Genomic DNA, 25184 nt, shown 5'->3' with positions numbered 1-25184 from the left:
ACAGTAGACAAGTAGCATATCCGTGTCTGCTGGGAGTAAGTACTGGGGAGCAGCTAACATGGGGGAAGGAGATTGGCAAAGCCTGGGCAAGGGTATATAGTTAGCTGTTTTTTAGTAAAATGGCCAGGGAAAGCCTTACTAATCAGGTGACATTTGCTTAGAGACAAAGGAAGAGGGACAAGCCATGTGGCTATGGAGGAAGAAGAGCACAGGCAAGAACAAAGTTCCTGTGTAGAAATACCAGTGGCCCATCCCAGGAGCTAGGAGACAGCGTGGAATAGAGCAGAACAGGATAGGAGAGGCAGTCACAGAGGCAATGGGGTGGGAGCCGGGCCTTCCAGGCCATCTTCACTTAGAATATGATGGGGCACCACTGCAGGGCTTGGACATGAGGAGTCTGACTTACTTTTAAAAGTATCGCCACCTTTCTGCCAATAACTCCATTTTCAGCTCCCCCTGAGAGGGAACTAAGAAACTAACTTCATAAGCTATTGTAGAAAAAGGTGTCCTAGCTTACCCTAGCTCATGTGTGTTTCATAACTTCTTTTTAAAAAATATATGTATTTATTGATTCTGGAGAGGAGGAGGAGGGAGAGAGCTAGAAACATCAATGATGAGAGAGAATCATTGATTGGCTGCCTCCTGCGCACCCCACACTGGGGATCAAGCCCACAACCTGGGCATGTGCTCTGTCTTGGAATCGAACTTTGACCTCCTGGTTTATAGATTAGCACTCAATGACCTGAGCAGTGCTGGCCGAGTCGTAACTTCTTTTTTAAATAATTGACTTTAAAGTCATTTGGAACAGTTTGGCCTTGTCTTATTCATCTCTGACTCTGAATTAGGCAGGCCCCGGCAAAAGACAAAGTAAAATCAGCTCTTGTTTAACTGTTTAAAAAGAGCATTCTGTTATGTGCTAATTACATTAGCAGAGGTATTACAAAGTGTTGACCCAATCTGGTGACTTTAGGAAGAGTCTAGGTCTTAGGCTTGATGAATTCTTTTCCTCTATCTTTTGCTGTCCTCCAAAGTGACTGTTTCTACTCCCTCTTTTATAGTAATCACCATTAATAACTCTGATTGCCAAATAAAAAACTATGTGGGGATCAGAGGTGCTGTAACGTCTTGCAGACCTCCAAAAAGAATCTTCAAGAATAGTCACGGCTATTTGACTTATGCAGCCTTGTCCTTTGTACCTGTGCGTTGATGGATGGTTGAGGGGTGCCTTGGATACAGTTATGTGTCAAGAAGAGGTTACCCTTCCTTAAGTTTGTGTGGCTGACTGCAGTAAGGCATCCCTGTGGTAGTGGTAATTACAGTGACCTGCTGTAACACGCATTTGAATACAAGGGATTGACCAGTTCTCAGGCCAATCCATTTCTCAAATTCCAGGAGGGGTTAGGCAGTGGAATAGCATCATTATTTTTTAGACTCTTTAGTTCAGTAACCAGTCTAATAACATGAAAGCAAATAAATGAAAGTGTTCTTCTCATCCCTCCCCACCATAACTGGAAAATATTTAAAAATTGCTGTTTTTTAATTGAGAGTAATAACATAGTCCTATATTTTTACCCAGTTGAATTGGAAGGGGCTCATTTAATAATGAGGTTTTTACTGTATTGAATTTGTTTTTACCCAGAGTGCTTCTTTTCATACTAGCATAGACTTCTGCCTCACTCTTTAGACCATTTCTCTGCATATTTTCATTTTCAGAAATGGGTAGGCTAAGAAATAAAAGGAGATGAAATTCAAACCAGTCAGTTTCATCTGGACAGCTGGGTTATCATAGCCCCTCCATCACCTAGACTTGATTTATTTGTACTAGGAGGACGCATGTCTCACTCTCTTTCTTTTTTCTTTCATTTCCAGGAGGGCTGTTGGCCCGCCACTGTGCTGTTGAACAGTATGCAGTCCTTTCGGGAGCAAAGCAGTTACCACGGAAACCAGCAGAGCTACCCACAGGAGGTACACGGCTCCTCCCGGCTAGAAGAGTTCAGCCCTCGCCAGGCCCAGATGTTCCAGAATTTTGGGGGCGCAGGTGGTAGCAGTGGCAGCAGTGGCAGCAGCAGTGGTGGTGGGCGGCGAGGGACAGCAGCGGCTGCAGCAGCAATGGCTAGTGAGACCTCTGGCCATCAAGGCTACCAGGGTTTCAGGAAAGAGGCTGGAGACTTCTACTACATGGCAGGCAACAAAGACCCCGTGGCGGCGGGCACCCCGCAGCCTCCTCAGCGAAGGCCTTCTGGGCCTGTGCAAAGCTATGGACCCCCCCAGGGGAGCAGCTTTGGCAATCAGTATGGGAGTGAGGGTCATGTGGGCCAGTTTCAAGCACAGCACTCTGGCCTTGGTGGCGTGTCTCATTATCAGCAGGACTACACGGGGCCTTTCTCTCCAGGGAGTGCTCAGTACCAGCAGCAGGCATCCAGCCAGCAGCAGCAGCAGCAAGTCCAGCAGCTGAGACAACAGCTTTACCAGTCCCATCAGCCTCTGCCACAAGCCACTGGCCAGCCAGCGTCAGGCTCGTCCCACCTGCAGCCGATGCAGAGGCCCTCCACGCTGCCATCTGCCGCTGGCTACCAGCTACGAGTGGGTCAGTTTGGCCAGCACTACCAATCTTCTGCCGCCTCCTCCTCCTCCTCCTCCTCCTTCCCGTCACCACAACGTTTCAGCCAGTCTGGGCAGAGCTATGACGGCAGTTACAGTGTGAATGCTGGATCCCAGTATGAAGGGCATAATGTGGGTTCTAACGCACAGGCTTATGGTTCACAATCAAATTACAGCTATCAGCCTCAATCTATGAAAAATTTTGAACAAGCGAAGATTCCACAAGGAACCCAGCAGGGGCAGCAGCAGCAGCCACAGCAGCAGCAGGCACAGCAGCAGCCTCAGCAGCAGCAGCCTCAGCAGCAGCAGCCTCAGCAGCAGCACGCTCCACAGCACGTGATGCAGTTCTCCAACGCTGCCACCAAGCTGCCCTTGCAGAGCCAAGTGGGGCAGTACAACCAGCCCGAGGTTCCTGTGAGATCCCCCATGCAGTTCCACCAGAACTTCAGCCCCATTTCTAACCCTTCCCCAGCTGCCTCTGTGGTTCAGTCTCCAAGCTGTAGCTCGACCCCATCCCCTCTTATGCAGAGTGGGGAGAATCTCCAGTGCGGCCAAGGCAGTGTGCCCATGGGTTCTAGAAACAGAATCCTGCAGTTAATGCCTCAGCTCAGCCCAACCCCATCGATGATGCCCAGCCCTAATTCTCATGCCGCCGGCTTCAAAGGGTTTGGACTAGAAGGCGTGCCAGAAAAGCGCCTGACAGACCCTGGGTTGAGTAGTTTGAGTGCCCTGAGTACTCAAGTGGCCAATCTTCCTAATACTGTCCAGCACATGCTACTTTCTGATGCCCTGACACCTCAGAAGAAGACCTCCAAGAGGCCCTCCTCTTCCAAGAAAGCAGACAGCTGCACAAACTCTGAAGGCTCCTCCCAGCCTGAAGAACAGCTGAAGTCCCCCATGGCAGAGTCACTGGATGGAGGCTGCTCCAGCAGTTCTGAGGATCAAGGCGAGAGAGTCAGGCAGCTGAGTGGCCAGAGCACTAGCTCTGACACCACCTATAAGGGTGGAGCCTCAGAGAAAGCCGGCTCCTCCCCAGCACAAGGCGCTCAGAATGAAGCCCCCAGACTCAGCGCCAGTCCTGCAGCCAGAGAAGAGGCGGCCTCGCCAGGTGCTAAGGACACGCCATCATCATCCGAGGGCAACCCAAAAGTCAATGAGAAGACCATTGGGGTGATTGTCTCCCGGGAAGCCATGACGACTCGGGCAGAAAAGCCTGGTGGGCAAGATAAAGGCTCTCAAGAGGATGATCCCACAGCCACTCAAAGGCCACCCAGCACAGGTGGGCCCAAGGAAATCAGTCATGCATCAGTTTCACAGCCAGAGCCTCCAGGAGGAGGGGGCAAAGGAAACAAGAGTGGCGATAACCCCAACCACAATGGAGAGGGCAATGGCCAGAGCGGGCACCCCACAGTAGGCCCTGGCTTCATAGGCAGAACTGAGCCTAGCAAATCTCCCGGAAGCTTGCGCTATAGTTACAAAGACAGCTTTGGGTCAGCCATGCCAAGAAGTGTCGGTGGCTTTCCTCAGTATCCTACAGGACAAGATAAGGGAGATTTCACTGGCCATGGGGAGCGGAAGGGTAGAAATGAGAAGTTCCCCAGCCTCCTGCAGGAAGTGCTTCAGGGTTACCACCACCACCCTGACAGGAGATACTCTAGGAGTACTCAGGAGCATCAGGGCATGGCTGGTGGTCTAGAAGGAACCTCGAGGCCTAATGTCTTAATTAGTCAAACCAATGAATTAGCTAGCAGGGGCCTTTTGAACAAAAGCATTGGGTCCCTATTAGAAAACCCCCACTGGGGTCCCTGGGAGAGGAAATCAGGCAGCTCAGCTCCAGAAATGAAACAGATCAATTTGGCTGACTATCCAATTCCCAGAAAGTTTGAAATAGAGCCTCAGTCATCAGCCCATGAGCCCGGGGGTTCCCTCTCCGAAAGAAGATCAGTGATCTGTGACATTTCTCCACTAAGACAGATTGTCAGGGACCCGGGGGCTCACTCACTGGGTCACATGGGTGCTGACACCAGACTTGGGAGGAATGAACGTCTCAATCCAAGTTTAAGTCAGTCGGTCATTCTTCCAGGTGGTTTGGTGTCCATGGAAACAAAACTAAAATCCCAGAGCGGGCAGATAAAAGAGGAAGACTTTGAGCAATCCAAATCCCAAGCTAGTTTCAACAACAAGAAATCTGGAGACCACTGCCATCCTGCTAGCATCAAGCACGAGTCTTACCGAGGCAATGCCAGCCCTGGAGCTGCCACCCATGACTCCATCTCAGACTATGGCCCTCAAGACAGCAGACCCACGCCCATGCGGCGGGTCGCTGGAAGAATGGGTGGTCGGGAGGGCATGAGGGGTCGGTCCCCTTCTCAGTATCATGACTTTTCAGAAAAACTGAAGATGTCTCCCGGGAGGAGCAGGGGCCCAGGGGGAGACCCTCATCACATGAACCCACATATGACCTTTACAGAGAGGGCCAACCGGAGTTCATTACATGCTCCCTTTTCTCCCAACTCAGAAAGCCTGGCCTCTGCGTATCACACAAACACGCGGGCTCATGCTTATGGGGATCCCAGTGCAGGTTTGAATTCTCAGCTCCATTACAAGAGGCAGATGTACCAACAGCAACAAGAGGAATATAAGGACTGGAGCAGCAGCTCTGCTCAGGGAGTGATCGCCGCGGCCCAGCACAGGCAGGAGGGGGCCCGGAAGAGCCCAAGGCAGCAGCAGTTCCTGGACAGAGTGCGGAGCCCTCTGAAAAATGACAAAGATGGTATGATGTATGGCCCACCGATGGGGACTTACCATGACCCCAGCGGTCAGGAAGGGCGCTGCCTCATGTCTAGTGATGGTCTGTCTAACAAAGGCATCGAATTGAAGCATGGCTCCCAGAAGTTACAGCAAGAATCTTGTTGGGATCTTTCTCGGCAGACTTCTCCAGCCAAAAGCAGCTGCCCTCCAGGAATGTCCAATCAAAAAAGATATGGACCACCCCATGAGACTGATGGGCATGGACTGGCTGAGTCTACACAGTCATCCAAACCTAGCAATGTTATGCTGAGGCTTCCAGGGCAAGAGGATCATTCTTCTCAAAACCCCCTCATCATGAGGAGGCGTGTCCGTTCTTTTATCTCTCCCATTCCCAGTAAAAGACAGACACAAGACTCGAAAAACAGCAACATTGAAGATAGAGGACGCCTCCTTCACCCCTCAAAAGAAGGCGCCGATAAAGCGTTCAATTCCTATGCCCATCTTTCTCACAGCCAGGACTTCAAGTCCATTCCCAAGAGAGAATCCGCCAAGGACCTCACAAGTTCAGACAATAGAAACTGCCCTCCTGTTACCCTCACAAGTCCTGCTAAGACCAAAATCCTGCCCCCACGCAAAGGACGGGGACTGAAATTGGAAGCTATAGTTCAGAAGATCACTTCCCCAAATATTAGGAGAAGTGCGTCCTCGAACAGTGCAGAGGCTGGGGGAGACACAGTCACTTTGGATGACATACTGTCTTTGAAGAGCGGCCCTCCTGAAGGTGGGCGTGATGCTGCTCAGGAGGCCGAGATGGAGAAGAGAAAGGGTGAGGTGGACCTGGTCTGTCCAACAAACAAGGAGCTGAACATAGAAAAGCCTCTTGCAAGGTCTTCAGAGGAGTGGCGTGGCAGTGGGGACGACAAGATGAAGACTGAGACACACCCAGATACGGTCACTGCTGGAAAGGAACCCCCTGGTGCCATGACATCCGCAACCTCACAGAAACCTGGGAGTAACCAAGGGAGACCAGATGGTTCCCTGGGTGGGGCAGCGCCTTTAATCTTTCCTGACTCAAAGAATGTACCTGCAGCTGGCGGACTGGCCCCTGAGACAAATCCGAAGGCTGAAGAGAAGGAGACCGATGCAGTGACGATTTCCCCCAAACCAGAGGGTTTCCCCCCAAAGGGGTACTTCCCTTCAGGAAAGAAGAAGGGGAGACCCATTGGTAGTGTGAATAAGCAAAAGAAACAGCAGCAGCCACCACCTCCACCCCCTCAGCCCCCCCAGATACCAGAAGGTTCTGCAGATGGAGAGCCAAAGCCAAAAAAGCAGAGACAAAGGAGGGAGAGAAGGAAGCCTGGGGCACAGCCAAGGAAGCGGAAAACCAAACAAGCAGTTCCCATCGTAGAACCCCAAGAACCTGAGATCAAACTAAAGTATGCCACCCAGCCACTGGACAAAAGTGATGCCAAGAACAAGTCTTTTTTCCCTTATATTCATGTAGTAAATAAGTGTGAACTTGGAGCCGTTTGTACAATCATCAATGCTGAAGAAGAAGAACAGACCAAATTGGTGAGGGGTCGGAAGGGGCAGAGGTCTCTGACCCCGCCACCCAGCAGCACTGAGAGCAAGGCGCTCCCAGCCTCGTCCTTCATGCTGCAGGGACCTGTGGTGACTGAGTCTTCTGTGATGGGCCACCTGGTTTGCTGTCTGTGCGGCAAGTGGGCCAGTTACCGGAACATGGGTGACCTCTTTGGACCCTTTTATCCCCAAGATTATGCAGCCACTCTCCCGAAAAACCCACCTCCTAAGAGGGCCACGGAAATGCAGAGCAAAGTTAAGGTACGGCACAAAAGCGCTTCCAACGGCTCCAAGACGGACACTGAGGAGGAGGAGGAGCAGCAGCAGCAGAAGGAGCAGAGGAGCCTGGCCGCCCACCCCAGGTTTAAGCGGCGGCACCGCTCGGAAGACTGTGGTGGAGGCCCTCGGTCCCTGGCCCGGGGGCTTCCCTGTAAAAAAGCAACCACAGAGGGCGGCAGCGAAAAGACTGTTTTGGACTCAAAGCCCTCTGTGCCCACCACTTCAGAAGGTGGCCCTGAGCTGGAGTTACAAATCCCTGAACTACCTCTTGACAGCAATGAATTTTGGGTCCATGAGGGCTGCATTCTCTGGGCCAATGGAATCTACCTGGTCTGCGGCAGGCTCTATGGCCTGCAGGAAGCGCTGGAAATAGCCAGAGAGATGGTGAGTACGAGAAATTCTTACCAGCTTGCTCTTTATCTTCTTTTTGGTTCTGTTTCTTCCACCTTTACCTATTTCAGCCTTACTGTTTTAGTCTTAATATCATGTTGTAATTCCTCCAGATTAGAGCCGCTAGGCCCAAAGGATGGGCAGAAATTTGGAAGATTTCTTTAACTTCTAATTTTATCAATAATATGTGTTTATAGTTTACAAAGTCAAGCTAGTGCAATGCAGCTTATTAAAATAGACGCCCTCCAGGCCTCCTGAGAGAGACTTCTCATTCATTCCCCTGCTAGTTTCCTGTTTCTAAACAATAAGCTTCTGCTATTTGTGTTATTTATTGATCCATTTTTCAACATCTAATACTTATGAAGTATGCTATGGCGATATATCCTTTTTTCTAAAACTTCTCATATCTCTAAAATTACTAATTCATGTTATTATTTGCTTTTTATTTTTTTTTTGGACCACATCTCTCTAATTTAAACTTTGCCATTGAAATGTTTTTCTTTAAGTCTGTTTCATAACTATTGTACTAAGGTGTTCGTCACCATCATTTGTTTCTTCCCCCTAGTAAATGCTCTTTCCTGAATCCTGTATTTTTGCCTTTCTTAGTCTGGACTTTTACTTAATGGAGTGTATCATCCTTTAGCAATTTCCTGAGAAAGGGTGCATGGGAAGCACATACGTTGAGATTTTGCCTACTGAAAATGTCATTATTCAGTCATGTTTAATTGAAGATTGGTTGGGTATAGAATTCTAGATTTGAAATCATTTTCTCTCACTATCTTGGTGTCATGACTGCTGGCTTGTCCTGTAGCTTCTAGGGTTGCAGTTGAGAGGACAAGAGGGGTGTTTTTTGTTGTTGTTTGTTTTGGGGTTTTTTTAATTGGTTGATTGGTTTTACAGAGAGAGGAAGGGAGGGAGAAATAGAAACATCGATTTGTTGTTCCACTTACTTATGCATTCATTGATTGATTCTTATTTATGCCCTGACTGGGATTGAACCCGAAACCTATCAAGAAGTATATCAGGACGGCACTCTACCAACTGAGCTACCCAGTCAGGGCCTGGAGTTCTGATTTTCATTTGTTATATGTGTGTTCTGTCTTCTCCCTGGGAAGGTTTGAGGATCTTTTCATGTTCCCTTGGGGTCTGACATCTCAGAACGATAGGCATTGAGGTCAGTCTTTATTCATTGTGCTAGCTACTTTGTGAGGGTTAGGCACCTGTAAACTCATGCCTTTCAGTTTGGGAAGTTGGTCGTGTGTTATTTCTTGCATGATTTCTTTCCCTCTGTCTTCTCTGTTCTCTCTTTCTGGAATTCCTGTTAATTAGGTGTATTGTACTTTCTGAGCTGATCCTCTGGCTTTATCTTTTCTCTCCTGTTCTGTGTTCTCTCTGCCTTTTTGTTCTAATTTTTCCATGTTTTCTTCAGCTTTTATCATCTAACCTTTTAGTTATCTTAATTTCTGATATCTTGGAGAGCTTTCTCTTCTCTGAATATCCCTCTAAAGCAGTGGTTCTCAACCTTGGCTGCACATTAGAATCACCTGGGAATCTTTTTTAAATCCTGATTTCTGGGCCGCGGAGGCCGCAGCAGCGAGAGTTCCAGGGTCTCCCTTAACTGCTGTAGTAACCTGGGTCCAGGGCCTCAGTGGTGCTCCTGATGTCCCTCACCCACCCCTGAAGATCCCAGGTGGGCGAGGGAATAGTCAAAGGGATTGTGATTGCCTCAACGGCCCAGAAATCAGGATTTTAAAAAGATTCCCAGGTGATTCTAATGTGCAGCCAAGGTTGAGAACCACTGCTCTAAAGAGACAGTTATTTGGTTGAATTGGGCTGAGTTAGGGATCCAACTCGTCTTACAAACTCGGAGTTAATGCTCTCATTGCCAGCCCCATCTTACAGCACCCACTTTCTGAGACACTGCCTTCTCAGGATAGGGACCCCTCTACTGCACTCATTCTCTCTACTTCCTTTCTGTCTGCTGATTCACTTATTCTTTGTCTATTCTATTTCCAGCTTACAAAATTTGGACATCTTTTTTTAAATCTTTATTGTTGAAAGTATTACATGTGTCCCCTTATTCCCCACATTGACCCCTCCTGTCCACCCCCACCCAGGCCTTCACCACCCTCTTGTCTGGGTCCATGGGTGATGCATGTATGCATACAAGGTCTTTGTTTGATTACCTTCCACCCACCCACCCACCTCTCCCCCGCCTTCCCTCTGAGATTCCACACTCTGTTCCATGCTTCCATGTCTCTGGATCCACTCCATTCATCAGTTTATTTTGTTAATTAGATTCCACTTATGAGTGAGATCACGTGATACTTGTCTTTGAGTTATTTTACTTAGCATAATACTCCACAGAATTTGGACATCTCTTGTGTGTTGTTTCCTCTCCCATTCTTCATGTCCTCATGAATTTGTCTTATAAGTTTATCCCTGTATTTTTGTGGGAGGGAAACTGATGTGTAAATGTATGGTTTGAACTACAATATTTAATTAGATGAGAGTTTTTTTGTATTAATTTATATTTAAAACTTATAGTTGACAATTATACAAATGACTTTCAATCATAATAAGGATTTTATCAGCCAGAATCATAGTATTCTTGGACACTTTTTACTGTCCTCTCCCACCCCTTTATCATTGAATTATCCCCAGAATTTTTAGCAGTGTTTGATAAAAAGGAAATACTCAAACCATAGTTAAGATGTAATTAATGTGAAATTTATATATTTTTTAAATTCGAACATTCTAATTGTAACACAAGGGGCTTGTCTTTCCCACATGTTCTTTCTTCTGTTTCCTTCCCTGTCTCCATCGTTGATGTCACTCCCAACCCCAGGTTTGAAATAGATTTACTTCTTAGACACAGTGACATATTAAAATGCAAAAGTCTTAAAGTGATACAACATTTAAGATGCTAAAGTACAAAATTCTCCAAAATAGTCAAGTCTAAGCACTCAGTAATCCATTAATCATCATCTTGTCCCGTTTCATGGCCTGCTTGCCAATTTTCCTCTAGAAAGTTAAAAAATTTGGTGGGTTGGTTTGTTCTGCTTATTTGTTACTTTTTGGTGTATGTCATGTCCATCCATCAGTGTTTTCTGCATTACAACATAGATTATTATTATCTCTTAGAGCAGCGGTTCTCAACCTGTGGGTCGCCACCCCTTTGGTGGTCGAATGACCCTTCACAGGGGTTGCCTAAGACCATCCTGCATATCAGATATTTACATTACGATTCATAACAGTAGCAAAATTACAGTTATGAAGTAGCAACGAACATAATTTTATGGTTGGGTCACAACATGAGGAACTGTATTTGAAGGGCCAGAAGGTTGAGAACCACTGTCTTAGAGTAATGCTTACATATAAACTTTTGAACATTCTATAAAAATAATGGGTAACCAGTAATCAGGCTAATTCCTGCCTAGCAAAGCCTTCGATCCTGTGTCTCAATCAAAGTCTAGTTTATAGGAAGTAGAAGGTACTCAACAATGATGTGACCGCCCTAAGTCACAATTCCTATCATCCCCAAAGGTTGGTGAACAGTGGAGCTTGCATTTTTAAATTCCTAATCAGGAATCCATGTCTTCAGAAAGTGACAATTTAGTCTATTACTTGTCAGCTTTGATCCTAAAATAAATCTGGAATGTTATAATTGGAACATATCCACTGAATATGATAAACCGGTCTTTTTCTAACCCATCCCCCATAACCTGCATTGACTAACTGGTTAAAATAACATGAAGCGTTTTGGGTACAGAACATTGAAAGTAATTTTTTTGTTTTTGAAAATATTAATTGCAGCCTCAACTGTTTCATAAGTGCTTCAAATTAATCATGTGTTCTAAGGAATGAAAAGTTGGAATGCTTTATTTAAAGGTAAGAGGCATAAAAACGGGTATTTCTGTCCCTACAATGCTGTGTAATAGAGTCTGTACACCTAGATGTTTTAGCTTTCTGATAGCTCCATCAGGGCTGCAAATTCTACCATCCCCTTTAATGACAGGTTTCAGAACACAAACAGTTGAGCAATCTTTTTTCTAATAAATATAATTGATGTATCACATTATATTAGTTTCATGACCAATCTTAAATCTCATATTGCAGCTTTAAGCTTATTACTTTACTAAAGGCCTGGTGCACGGATCTGTGCACATTGAAAGGAAATTAACTAGAAGGTGGCTGGCGGGGTGGGACTGGGCTAGACAGGCCAGACACACCCTGGAGCCAACCTCCCATGGCCCCACCCCAACCGGCCGCACCTGGAGTGGCGCTGGGGCTCGAAGGGCATCTGCAGAGTGAGTGGGGTCCCTCGGCCTGGCCTGTGGGGATCAGGCCCAAACCGGCAGTCCGACATCCCCTGAGGGGTCCCAGAGTGTGAGAGGGCACTCTGCAAAGTTGCTGTTGCTCAGCAGCTTCTGCGTTGAGCGTCTGCCCCCTGGTGGTCAGTGTGCATCATACCTACCAGCTGGTCAGCCAGTCGCTTAGCCTTGTATATAGACAGATACTACAGGCCCAGTACACAGGATTTGGGCACTAGTGGGGGCGTGGCCTGCGGGGATCGGCCACTGTGGGAGTGTCACTTGTCCTGGTCTGCCTAGCGGCTACGGACCTGCCCTCTGAGCGGCTGCTCCCAGGTCTGGCATCTTCTGTGGAGCTGGAGCACTCGCCTCTCCAGGGGACCCGGTCAAGGCTGGGCCCGGGTTCAATAGCACTGAGAGGCGACGGAGTAGGCCTCAGTCCCACCATAGTCACGAACTTGCCTCCCAGCCTCTGGGGTCAGCTCCAGGAGCCCAGTGGGCGTCTGGAGGAGGAGGTGGCAGGGAGTGAGGAGTAGGAGCCTGGGGCAAGGAGGCAACGATCACAGCCCAGGTTCCTGCTCATCGGCCCTGAGGTTCGCAGCAGGAGCAGCCGCTCATCCGGTCAGCCGAGCGGTGCTCCCACTGTGGTAGCGCACTGACCACCAGAGGGCAGCTTCTGCATTTAGCGTCTGCCCTCTGGTAGTCAGTGCACATCATAACGTCTGGTCAACCAGTCGTTTTGGTCATTCCGCCATTTGGCCACTGGGCTTTTATTATATAGGAGGATTGTACCTACTCACTTTGCCAGTGCCCTTTAAAAATATTAACTTTCTCTTTCCTCAAGTCTATTCTATTTATTTTACTTCCCTCTTTTAGAATAGAATGCTGGCTTTTATGTTGAATTTAATTTTTCAAAAGACTAGCACATCTGTTTTGTTCTCCCCAGCCACCCAGTGAGATAGGAAGGGAGAACATACCATTCCATTACCCCTAGAATAAAGGAAGACTCAACTTTAGTGACACACACTCAGACTTAGTGATGTGTTGATTTTAAAAATGGTTTAAAAAGTTATGCTTCTTGGCTCTTTGAGCTGATGTTCCACTATGACTACAAGATCCTTTTCTGTTATGCTTAGCTTTTATTCTAATGTACTCAAGAACAGATTAAAATTACACTAACTGGCCTTCTTTTATTTAATTTGATTGATGACATTTCAAATTGTCAAGGTCGTTTGAGTCTGGTTTTATCTTAGATTTTAGCAGATGCATCCAATTTTGGTCTGTTTAATAAGCATGCTCTCAATCCTATTATGTTGAGATAAGGCCACATATATTTTATTAGAGACCCATTTTAGCCTATGTATTTATCAGGTGTTTTGACAAGCATGATATATCAAAATAATATGGAGTACTCAAGAGACAGTGGCTCCTCTTCCTATAAGTGTAACACTACTCTGAAAATTGCTGAAAACTAGAAATTCTTGTACATACCGTCTTCACTCTCCTTCCTTTTCTGAGTGTAGGACTTAATCCATTCATTCTGTGCAGTCCTCTTTGGTTTTGTCTAACTTTGACCTCTGCTTACTTATCTTGGTGTAATTATATATGTGAATCCACAGTGACCTCTGGCATGGATGGTGTGACAGTTAGTTGCTTCTAAGAGGCATACATGTGACTTGGTGTGTAAAAATTACCTTTGACACATTTAGGAATGCGAGGCCTTGAGGGTTGTGGCATCAGACAGGGACCTGGTAACCGTGGATCTCTGGTGTGTCCCTTGACAGCACAGCCCAGCTTTGCCTGTACTTGTTCCAGTCCCTCCTCCCCCACCAGGCTGACAGCATCATGCAAAATTTTTCGTCTTTTTTTTTACCCCACAGTATATGTTAAAGAACTGGTTTTAGTAAAAAAAAAAAAAAAAAAAAAAAAAAAAAAAAAAAAAAAATTGGGGTCAGTGTATTAAAAATAATATTTAAAGTGTATTTTTAATACAAGTTTAAATAATGGAAAAAATGTGTCTTCCCCAAGTTAACAGCCTAACATCCTCCTTGATTTACTTCACATTGTGACAAAAACATTATTTGGTAAGCATAAAAGTATTAATACATTGATTACATTATTAAAATGCGACCGAATGTTAAAACAACAAAAAAGGTCAGTTCCCCTTTCTGGTTATCTGTAAAATAAAGGATTTATCCTAGATGCTCCGTGAATTCCCATCTATGTTGTGCTCAAGTTAGAAGCCTAGCAAGGATGCTGATACCAGCATCCTGTTCTTCACTCCAGTGTCCCTCTCCCTCTCCCACCTCCCATCCAGATGACCCACAGGGACCTCTGCTGGACTCCCTCTCCCCTCGCCCTCCCTCACACAGTCCCACACTCTCCATTCCTCTCCCGCGTCTTTCCTCTCCCTCCCTCACCTGCCCTTCTCTGGCAGTCACTTGGTCTTTGTTATCAGAGCTCACACTTCTGTCACAGCCTGTCTGCATTACACATCAAGGCACCCAGGCCTGCTCAGCTCTGTTCCCACGACTGTTAGCTGTAGCGGAAAGTTGTGTAATTATCTACTACCTCTTGCTCTCAACAGTTATCTCTTCTTTTTTATCACTACACGATGACCTTGAGACTAAACTCAAAATTTGGCTTTTCTAAATTCTAAGGAATCTCATGTGAAATTTGCAGTTTTGAATTTTATTTTTTATATTACCTTACAGAATAAATTGTGACAAATTGTAAGACTTAATTTTCCTACAATGTTTATTTCTTTTAGGTGTAGAGATATCATTCCTGTAATGTAAACTAGTTATCGCTAATATGTTAAAAGAGCCAACAAGGTCTCCCTAGTCAGTTGCTCAGTGGTTAGAGCAGCCGTGGGCAAACTACGGCCCGCGGGCCGGATCCAACCCGTTTGAAATGAATAAAACTAAAAAAAAAAAGACCGTACCCTTTTATGTAATGATGTTTACTTTGAATTTATATTAGTTCACACAAACACTCCATCCATGCTTTTGTTCCGGCCCTCCGGTCCAGTTTAAGAACCCATTGTGGGCCTCAAGTCAAAAGTTTGCCCACCCCTGGGTTAGAGCATCCGCCCTCAGTCTGAAGGGTCATGGGTTCGATTCATATCAAGGGCACATACCTCGGCTGTAGGCTCAATCCCCAGTGGCAGAGGATGACAGAGTCCTTGCTAGAAAACCACTGAAAATCTGAAGTTGGTGCCTGTGTCACTCAGTGGGTAGAGCGTCAGCCCATGCACCTTAAGGGTCAAGGTTCGATTCCCAGTCAGGGGTGTGTACCTGGGTTGCAGGTTCAATTCCCAGCCCTGGTTGGGGTGAGTACTGGAGGCAACCAATCTCTCTCTCTCTCTCTCTCTCTCTCTCTCTTCCTCTCTCTTTTTCTCCCTCTCCCATATTTTACTACAACCTCAGTGGCATTGGATGGTCTTAAATATATAATTCTTTTTTATTTTATTTCTTGCATTGGTGATATTGCTATTGTTTCCTATTAATTTTAATGTTTTATGTCCATTGATTATTAATTTGGAATTTTAACATTTTTCCTCAATTTGCTGTCATTTTTCTGTGCATAGTTTTCCTATTCTGAATAACTTCAATTGTCTGGAAAATTCAGATGTGTGGAAGTCCTTTCTTCAGGAGTGCCCCGTAAATAAGGCATTAGGAGAGCTCTTAGATCAGTGGTTCTCAACCTTGGCTGCACATTAGAATCACCTGGGAATCTTTTTAAAATCCTGATTTCTGGGCCTCATCCTCCAGAAATTCTGTTTCTTTTTTATGGGGTGGGGCCACAACATGAGTAACAAAGAAACAGAATTTCTGGAGGATGAGGCCCAGAAAGCAGGATTTTAAAAAGATTCCCAGGTGATTCTAATGTGCAGCCAAGGTTGAGAACCACTGTCCTAGAGGCTTTTGAGTTGAGGTCACTTTAAAAGGAACTAAGTACTGCGGGCTGGTGCTGTTCTACAGGTGTTCTCACATGTCATTTTAGTAAAGATGTGTCCACACGGAGCGTGTTGGGGAGAAATGAAACTGAAGAGAAAATCCAACCCCATGCGACCCTGTTCCTGTTTGCCAGGAAAGTGGAGTGGTTTGGGCTGCATGCGCTTCTGAGAGGACACTGGATTTGAATGTGTTGGCAGCATACTGTTGTGAAGTCATGTGTGGTAGGAGAATAGAACTGAAGAACTGCCACAGAAGCGGATGCATGAGACCAAGAACAAATTTCTGCCTGAAACTATCAAGTAGCTTATAGAACAAACTCACTCAGTCTCGTTACCAAAACACTTTACATCTGTCTTTTACACAGTGTCTTGGTGCTTATCCTGGTAGTTCCTTGTAAGGCACAGTCTGCCAGGGACCATCGCCGCGGGCCTGCCTTCATTACAGCGGGTATCTGCACAAGGTTTTGTTGGTGGTGCATTTCAGTGTTGTGCCTCTTGAGAGAAAAATGTGAGGTTCGGGGTCCTGACACTGGTGCTTGTTGTCCTAGACTGGCCATCTAGAGGACAGCCTCCACTTGGACTCAGAATAAGCGAGAGAAACGCTTACTTTATGAGAACATGACCTAATGACTCAAAACACAAGTTCCAGATCTGTCCAGCTGCCCACTGGCCTCCCTCAAAACCAGTGTCCCTCACCTAGTTCCATGTCCTCTGTCCAACCAAAGACCTGGAGCCATCTTCGACTCCTCTCCTTCTCCTGTTTCTCCCATCCAGGCAGTCACTGTATCCTGTTTTTATTTCCTATGTAACTCAAATCCCTTTCATCTTCATTGCCACCCTACTGGTCCAAACCAGCGTCCTCTCTCATCACAGTAGCATCTTAATGGGTCTCCATACCCTTTAGTTTGAACACTCCCACTCCATCCTCTACTTTGAAGTGATCTTTCTAAAAACCCAAGATGGCCATGCCAGTGCCGGCTTACACCCTGGTTTACTGGCACCCTGTCCTCATTCATTCATCCGTCTGGTTGGCATCTGTTAGGTGTCAGGAACAAATCACCAGGTCGCTGCCTTAGATTGGGAATCCAGGTAGAGTGTGCTGAGGAGCTGAGATGGGAATAATGAGCCAGCCTGTGAGACTAGAGAGTGTTTTATTTTTATTTAGTTAGTTGTTAACCTTTTTTTCTATTACAGTTCACAAGAGCACATTTTAATTTTCTTTTTTAATCATCACCCTAGAATATGTTCTTATTGATTTTGAGAGAGAAAAATATGGATGTGAGAGAGAAACATTGATTGGTTGCCTCCTGTATGTGCCCCAACTGGGGATGGAACCTGAAACCTAGGTATGTGCCCCACGGTATCAAACATGCAACCTTTTGATGTATGGGCAACAAACACTCCAACTAACTGAGCCACTTCGTCAGGGTGACAAGAGTGAATTTTAGACGGAGGGTACAGGGGCTGTAGGGAGGGTCAGAAACAAAGCAGTGTGGGGAGATGGTATTGAATACGGGAGAGGGTAACGCAGCTGGAGAGGCGGATGCCTGTGGCCTGTGTGGGCAGAAGTGGAAACAGGTTTCTGGGTGAATGTGCCATTTCTTGAAATAGGAAGGCCTGCAGGAGGAACAGGTGTGATGGGGAAGTCAGGAAGTATGTTATGTTCATGTGAAATCTAAGGAGAGAAGTATGACTATTTCGGAATTAAGGAATTTCTGACAGTGTCTAAGCTTAGATCAGCACGGTGTGAGTGCTGCGAGGGGTAGGTCTGTGTAAGCTCCCAGAGGCTGCGCTAACTTGCCCAAGGGGCCAGGTGAGTCAGGAAGGCTCATGGAGCTAATAACTGGACTCCTATCAGGTTGTTGTAAGGGAAAATGGGACATGTCATGATAGTCTATTGACATTTAAAAATTGGAGGTGGGGGAGGTAAGTATTGAATTTGGTCAAGATTTCGAATCCTGGTCCTGTTACTTGCAAGTTTCCATTTTCTTTGGCTGTTGAAGTGAGGATTGGCCTCTTCCTGAGTCTTTTCCTACTCTGGGATTAAGTTTCTAAAACAGAAACGAAGAAAAAAAATGTCCATATCCATGAAGATGCATTGAGCCAATAGTTCTTAAACTTTCTTGGGGATAAAAAACGGCTGGGCTGCTGCACATTGACTAAAATCAACTCTGAAAACTCAGTGTTTAACTAGTCAACTAAAGCTAGAGACAACCAAAGTTCGATCATAAGCTAGTCCCTAACTTTGGTACCAGAGCTCCCAGTCTAGGTTTGGACAAAGTGTTTCCTTCCAGTGCAGTGTTTCTGGGAAGAAAAGGCGTGGGGGTTAACAGCACTGCTGTGGGAGGGGTGACCTGAAAGGCCCTGTGCGGTTCCGCACACATTATCACCTCATTAAGTGGCCCCGTAAAGCAGCCAGCTCTCGGGTGTGGGGACCAGTGACCCTGTGGGTAGTTGCATTGGCAGGAGCTGAAATCCGCCCAGGCCGGCTAGTTTTTTCAAGTTCCTTTCTGCTGGAACTTTGCCCCGTATAAAAGTGCCTCTGCTGTCTGTTCCTTTTCAGGCTGCTCCTGCCCTTGAACTTCCAGAATAGGGTGGCTTTGCCGACGAGGCCTTAACTCATAAATACTCAGTTCCCTCAAGGGGATGAGCAGATGAAAGGATTGGTGAGGCTGAGGTGGAAGTCAATCTGGGCAAGTAGGAAGCGAGGCAGTAAAGATAAGAAAGCCCTCCAGAGCCAAGAATCTGGAGCTTCTTTGGCGATTTAAGTTCCAGCATAAGCCGCATGTATTTGAAATGTTGTTAAAAGAGGCCTATTGTGGCAGTAAATTAAGTCATTTCTGCAGCTGAAACTGTGAAGAGCTAAATCTGGGTGCCTCGCAAATCGAGCGGCACCGTAACTGGCTTTCCAGAAGCATAGGCCCACCTCCTGGGTGGGATGAACTGGGGAGAGAAATGGGATTATACCCAGAGTCACTTTCCTGGCAGGTAATTTCTTTTACAAGGTACCTTTTTTTACTTAGAAAGCACAAAAGGTAAGGGTTTCTCTATATAAGCCAATCCATGGTTGAGCAAAGGGTAAAATAAAAATAAGCTAATACATAGTGTTGTGCAGACTAAATTTCAAGTCTCCATACTTAGAGAACAGGCCATTCTGTGTCTTCTCCCAGGGCTGCAGGGGCTCCTAATCCTGCTGGATTCCCACATTTTTTATGGTTCTCCGAAAACACCAATTACTGCCGGAAACCTGAACTTCCGCCCTTTCCTTTTTAGCTTCTTAAAGGGCGCAAACCCCATTTTAAAAAAAATCTTCATTCAAGGATATTTGTCCATTGATTTTTCAGAGAGAAAGGGAGAGACAGCGATAAATATCGATGTGAGAGAGACACATCGATTGGTTGCCTCCTGCACGCACCCCTCAGGACCTGGGCCTGGAAGAGCCTGCACCCGAGGTACATGCCCTTGATCAGAATCGAACCCAGGACCCTTCGGTCCACAGGCAGACACGCTATCCTCTGAGCGAAACCGGCAGGGGTGGGCAAACTTTTTGACTCGAGGGCCACAATGGGTTCTTAAACTGGACCGGAGGGCTGGAACAAAAGCATGGATGGAGTGCTTGTGTGAACTAATATAAATTCAAAGTAAACATCATTACATAAAAGGGTTACGGTCTTTTTTTTTTTTTTTTTTTTAGTTTTATTCATTTCAAACGGGCCGGATCCGGCCCGCGGGCCGTAGTTTGCCCACGGCTGGGCTAGGGTGACAAACCCCTTTTTATAACACGTAAAAACTCTCCTAGACAGAGTTATACTGTATATTTTTTAAAAAGTTACAGCTTCTTTCTCCTATTACAAAAGAAAACTTCTGATTAGAAATATTTTAATAGAATATTTTCACCTGTGGGCAGGATAAAGCACAAATTGTTTCAGGCAGAAACCCAGGTGTGGCTCGCCCAGAGAAGCCTCCTTAGTGAAATCTATGTTGACTCTGATAAATAGAGTTATGAAGAATATGTATTAACAATAGACATTTTGTGCAAGAGAAAACAATTAAACCAAATCTTTTTTGTAACGCTTTAATATTGGAGGTGAAGACTGGTACTCATTTAAATTGTGGCAAGTGGAAGCATTTTATTTGGGAAATTGCTTTGTTTGCCTTCGTAAATTTAGTCTTGCTGAATCTGAAGACTATAAACCCAGGAGAATTAGAATTAGTCAGGGAATTCTAGAACATTTAAAACCCACAGCAAGATCCAGGCTGCCTGGCTCAATTGGTTGGAGTGTTGTCCCGTACACCAAAAGGTTGTGGGTTCCGTTCCTGGTCAAGGCACATACCTAGGTGGTGGGTTTGATCCCGGGTCAGGGTACATGTGGGAGGCAATTGATCTGCTTCTCTCTCACATTGATGCTTCTCTCCCCTCACCCTTCCTTTCTCTCCAAAAGCACTAAAAACATACCGTTGGGTAAGAACTTAAAAAAACACACAAAACACCCACAGTGAGTAGCCAGCGCCTGTGCCCATCACAGATGCTGTTCATTCCACGTGTGATCATTCTAAACAGTTTCAGCTTTGTGGACAGCTTGGTAGAAAGAATTACTAGTCCCTGTACTAGTGCTTGTCTAGAAAACATTATCATCGATAAAAAGTGTCTGTATTAAAACAGGTAGTTGAGGAGGGAATAAAGTGTGGTTAAATACTGGACCTGAATGTTCAGAACAGCTGCACAGAAGTTGTAGCATTGATGGGTTTAAGTTTCATCACTAGGAGTGGATTGTTTTAAAAGCTAGCCCTGCTGTCCATGCTGCTCCTCAACTCCAGCGTCCCGTGGCCTTGCACGTAAGGCCAGGCCTCAGTTGTTTCGGGCTCTCCGTCCCATGGGATCTCTGCTGGGACTTCCGTTTTTTCCTTCTATTTTTATACAGGGTATCTTAGGGATACCCTGCATGTCATTTTTAAAATATTCTTTTCCTTCACTGTTGAGCACATTCAGGATTGGGGGTGGGGGGTTCCTCATTAATTCCCTTAAGAGATTGATTTTCCACTCTGCTCCCTCCCCCTCCCTCCCAGCTGGGTATTTTATCCCCAGTGTACTGTTGAGAAAATCGAGGCTTAAATGAATGGACTGGTCCAAGCCCATAGTTGGTGGGAGGCAGGCCAGGGGCCGCCTCCTTCCTCTCATGGGCCACACCCAGCTCTCTCTCCATTTTTCATGGCATGTCTTCGTCTCCTTGTAGACTGCCTGTGTTTGAGGCAGGGACCTAGAACAAAATGACCCCCTGAATATAAGGAAGGCCAATACAGGAGATGTCAGCTGACTGGAACATGTTTTCAACTAGGTTTTCTTTCTTTCACTCTGGGATGAACAAATTATAAGAAAAACAGCTTGCTACCAGAGATGTATTTTTTAAATTTTTTATTGATTTTGAGAGAGTGGGGGTGGGGAGAGAAACATCGATTGGCTTCCTCCCACACACCCCCTATGGGGATTGAGCTCATAACCCCCACAAGTGCCCTGACCAAGAGTCAAATCAGCAACCCTTGGTGCATGGCATGATGCCCAACCAACTGAGTCACACCGGCCAGGGCCAGAGATTTCTTTTTTTAAAGCAAGTTTTAAGTTGTGTCTTGGGGTCACTTTGATAAAGCTTAGCCTCTACCTAGCATCTTACAAGAATATGCCCAATAATAGAATGATCACTCTGAGGCGATAGAGAATAACCACTCTGATCCAACTAAGTGCGGACTGAGATGTTCCAGGAAGATTTCTAGCCTTACCTTCAATTTCCCAGAAAATGTCATTTGAAATTAAACCGATTCCTGAGAATTCCAGTTGAAATTTTGCTCTAAATCCAGACCATTCTGTTCTGTAAATGGAATGTTTCTAAGAGTAAGTAGCTTTTAGAATGAAGGCCACGTGTGTCCTCTCCTCGGAATCCTGCTACACTGATGCCTTGCACTGTGCCCACCACGTGAGGCACCACCGCTCAGCAGGGCTGCCGTCTCACCAATCCCAGCGGCTGCAGCTCATCACCAAGTCCTATTGGTTTTGCCTCCACGGTGGCTTGTATTTACACACACACCCAAACTCTTCCATGACGTCCCTGACCCATGGCTGCTGTGGACCCCTCAGAATCAAGTTCCATTGTGTGCACCCTCCACATCCTGAGAGCTCATTCCAGCCCACCTTCCCTTCCCTCTCTGCCGAGTAGCTCCTACTAGTTCTCTCTCCACTGTGCTCAGCAGCAAGAACGGTTCTGACCTCCTTAACCAGGTCTCACTGGACCTCTAGGCTCTGAAGTACTGTTCACATCATAACAGCTCAGTTTGGGTTTCTTACCCCCCCTTCTGTAAATCCCTTGAGGGCAAACACTTGATGGACTTGCCACCCTGCGTTCAGCCCCTTTGCCTCGCACAGGCAGGCAAGAAAAAGGTGCTGAATGGACAGAAAGGGAAGATTATTACATTTCTGAAGTAGAAGCCATTTTTAAAAACTTTAATGTCAGAGCAAAGACCACTGAGAATCAGAGGCGCCTTGATCATCTGCTCCTTCACAGCCTTTGGAGAAGCCAGCATGCTAGAGGGAGGGTGAGGAGTGGAGAAAACAGCCCATAGAGACCACACTGATCCAGGTCTTAACTCATATTCTGCTGGCCCGTGTTTTCAGTTTCCAAGCTTTTCAGTTTGATGCTGTAGATTCAGAATTGACATATGAAGAAGACAGATTCATAAATTGACAAATTAATAAGAGCCCCCAAAATAGCTCGTTAGGAAGTCATGATCCTTTCTTCATATTCAGTGGAACAACTTGCACTTTAGAGTTCTGTAAAGAAGCACCAGCTGGCTTTGTACCTTTGTCACTTTGGTCACCGTCACATCTGCTGGGCCTGTGCCTAATGTGTGACCGTCTGGATTTGTTAAATAGCAACAGCAAAAGAAGGGATATATGTGTTAGAATCTGCTAGAGAAAGACGCCTTCCCCACCTGCATCTTAGACCTGAAAATTCTCATTATTTGTTTTTGAATGGTAAAGTGAACATCTTCATTGTGGAAAGGCATGTCTACTTTGAATATATTCTTCGTGTGATCAAGGTTATGGCTAAATTCTGGCTCTTCTGTTAGACAGACAGATGAAGTGCAGAAAGACAAGGAAGGACATTGTTAATGAAGAAAAAAAGGTCTTTAATCCCAAGCCTTCTAGCCCGATTCAGAACATCCTGACTCCACTGTAAACGCACCTGCAAGGACAGAGCTAGTAGGAAGGGAATTCAGGGAACAGGCTCTCCTCTGGATCAGAAAAGGCCAGGAATGCAGCGCGAGACACGCCAGGCTCCGCACCTAGGTGTTTGCCTTGGTCATGCTGTCATGCGTTTTGCTCCTTTGTGGCCAGCCACCCTTTAACCCCCATTCATGTAGCCACAAAGACACTTATCACAGGTTTTATAATGTGGTTTGAAAAGCTTTCCCAAAGAAGTTAATAGTTTTCAGGGTCAGCAGCAGAGCCACTTTTTGATTGGGAGTTCTCTGGGAGGGTAACAGGGGTCTAAATGGATAATTTTATTCCAGATGATTACATCTGAAAGATGACGATCGGACTGAAGAAAGTTTGTGTATGTATGTCCCTTACCCCTGAGGGCAGAGGAGATGGGCTTTAGGCCCTAGGTGTGTACTGAGAAGCAGTACCACCTGCTGGGCCTCAGCCCCTTGTGGCAGTAGGTAGAAGTTATTCTAGATTATTCTAAGGTGAGTGAATGAGGTTGCATTGAGAGCGGGGAGGCTGAGAGAGGAATCTTGGCTAGGAGCACATGGCAGGTGACAGACCAGCCTGCAGGCACTTTTCTCCTTCCTGGTGTTCAGTGTGCCTTTTGGGGGAGGTTTCCATGCTTTTCATCTCCTGCTAGTGTTTAATTTGCTTGATGGTGTGTAATTTTTTCCCCCTATTTATTTAGCACTAAGTACCAGTGCCTCACAAAACATTCAGAATAATTCCCATTGATCTGTATTATTTAGGATAGAATTAGGAGGGGAAACAGTGAAAGGCTGAAGAGTAGCTAAGAGGTGCAGTGTTCGGGGATTTGGCAAGAGCTGACCATGCAGCCAGCACCTTCCTCGGTGAAATAATACTGAAATGTACACACAGCAACTAACCTATAAAAAGATGGTGCCAGCAGATGTTCAGGCAGTAATCTAAGGGAGAAAATTAGTTCCAAAAAATAATCTTCTAACTTGGTCTTAATTAAATCCTAATAATTATGTAACTCATTCTAGTTTATAAAACACTTTCACAGTTATTTCAGACAACAACTGTATAAGGAAGGCAGGGTAAAAAGGGTTATCGCCATTCTACAGAGGACAAATGGATGGGGTGACTTTTTTTGGTTTTCCCACAAGAGCTGATACCCTTGTGCTGCTTGACATTTGGTCAGCATTCACGTTAGACCATCCACGTTTTACTCTAAAAAGCCAGTCAAACCTGGAACTTTTGTCTTAAGGTACACACAACTCTCGCCAGCCAGTGAATGCTGCTGGCGCTTAACACTGGTATCACCATACTTAATATACTGAGGTGTGCATTTAACGGATTCCGTTTCTGAAATTGGTGCCTTTGCTAGAACAGCTGGGGGACATAAAGGCAGCTTTGACAGCCGTGCACTGTGCCTCATAGCATTGAGTAAACGGGCCTGAGAAGAACTGGGCGACTCTCTGGCCTCCAAGGTTGGCCCTGAAGCCTGGGTGTCGCTCTGGGCTGTGATGAAGGTCCCAGAGGCCAGCGCCCATACTCCTCCCGAGTCTGAGCATGGCAGGCAGCAGCAGATGCCCCAGCTGGTCTCATGAGCTTTTGTGAGGGAACATAAGGTTGTCTAGCAACTCTAGCGCTAAGGCAGCAAGGACCCAAAACAGAGGGTTTTGTATGTATTGCTTTAACCAACAGCTTGTAGCGCTCCTGGAGGAAAATTAATAGGTGCAGAGTCGCCTCAAAGAAAGATGTTTTCAGGGCCTCAAAGGGTAGCTGCTTGTATGTAGACCAGTGGCTGCCTCAGAGCTAACAGTCCAGGGCTCAGCAGCGGCGGCTCTGCCCTAGATATAGAAGCTTCATTAAGAGGGGAAGGAAGCTCTTGCTGTTGGCCGAAAATTAACACACACCTCGCTCCACGTTCTCCAGGCTCTACCAGCATCAGCTCTTTAACTCACATTGAAGAGCAGCCTCGTTCGTTTCCTCCAAGCTCTCCAATTTGTCAGACCTCGCATCCGTTCCATTAGCCCACATTTACGGTTCCTACAGTGTGCCAGGCCCTGGGGACACAAGAATGAAG

General features: G+C 46.1%; 1 protein-coding gene across 4 annotated transcripts in view; it reads left to right on the top strand.

The window, feature by feature from the left end:
- TCF20 (transcription factor 20) overlaps positions 1 to 25184 on the top strand; it is a 160314-nt gene that overhangs the window by 116093 nt on the left and 19037 nt on the right. For all 4 annotated transcript variants that reach the window (XM_036297296.1, XM_036297294.1, XM_036297297.1 and 1 more), the window contains one exon: positions 1870 to 7596. In XM_036297296.1, the coding sequence (XP_036153189.1) occupies positions 1870 to 7596 (5727 nt within the window). The remainder of the gene's footprint in view (positions 1 to 1869; positions 7597 to 25184) is intronic.

This window comes from Myotis myotis, unplaced genomic scaffold, assembly GCF_014108235.1.
Source record: "Myotis myotis isolate mMyoMyo1 unplaced genomic scaffold, mMyoMyo1.p scaffold_m19_p_3, whole genome shotgun sequence".
Taxonomy (NCBI): domain Eukaryota; kingdom Metazoa; phylum Chordata; class Mammalia; order Chiroptera; family Vespertilionidae; genus Myotis; species Myotis myotis.
This window is presented reverse-complemented; position numbering and strand designations above follow the sequence as displayed.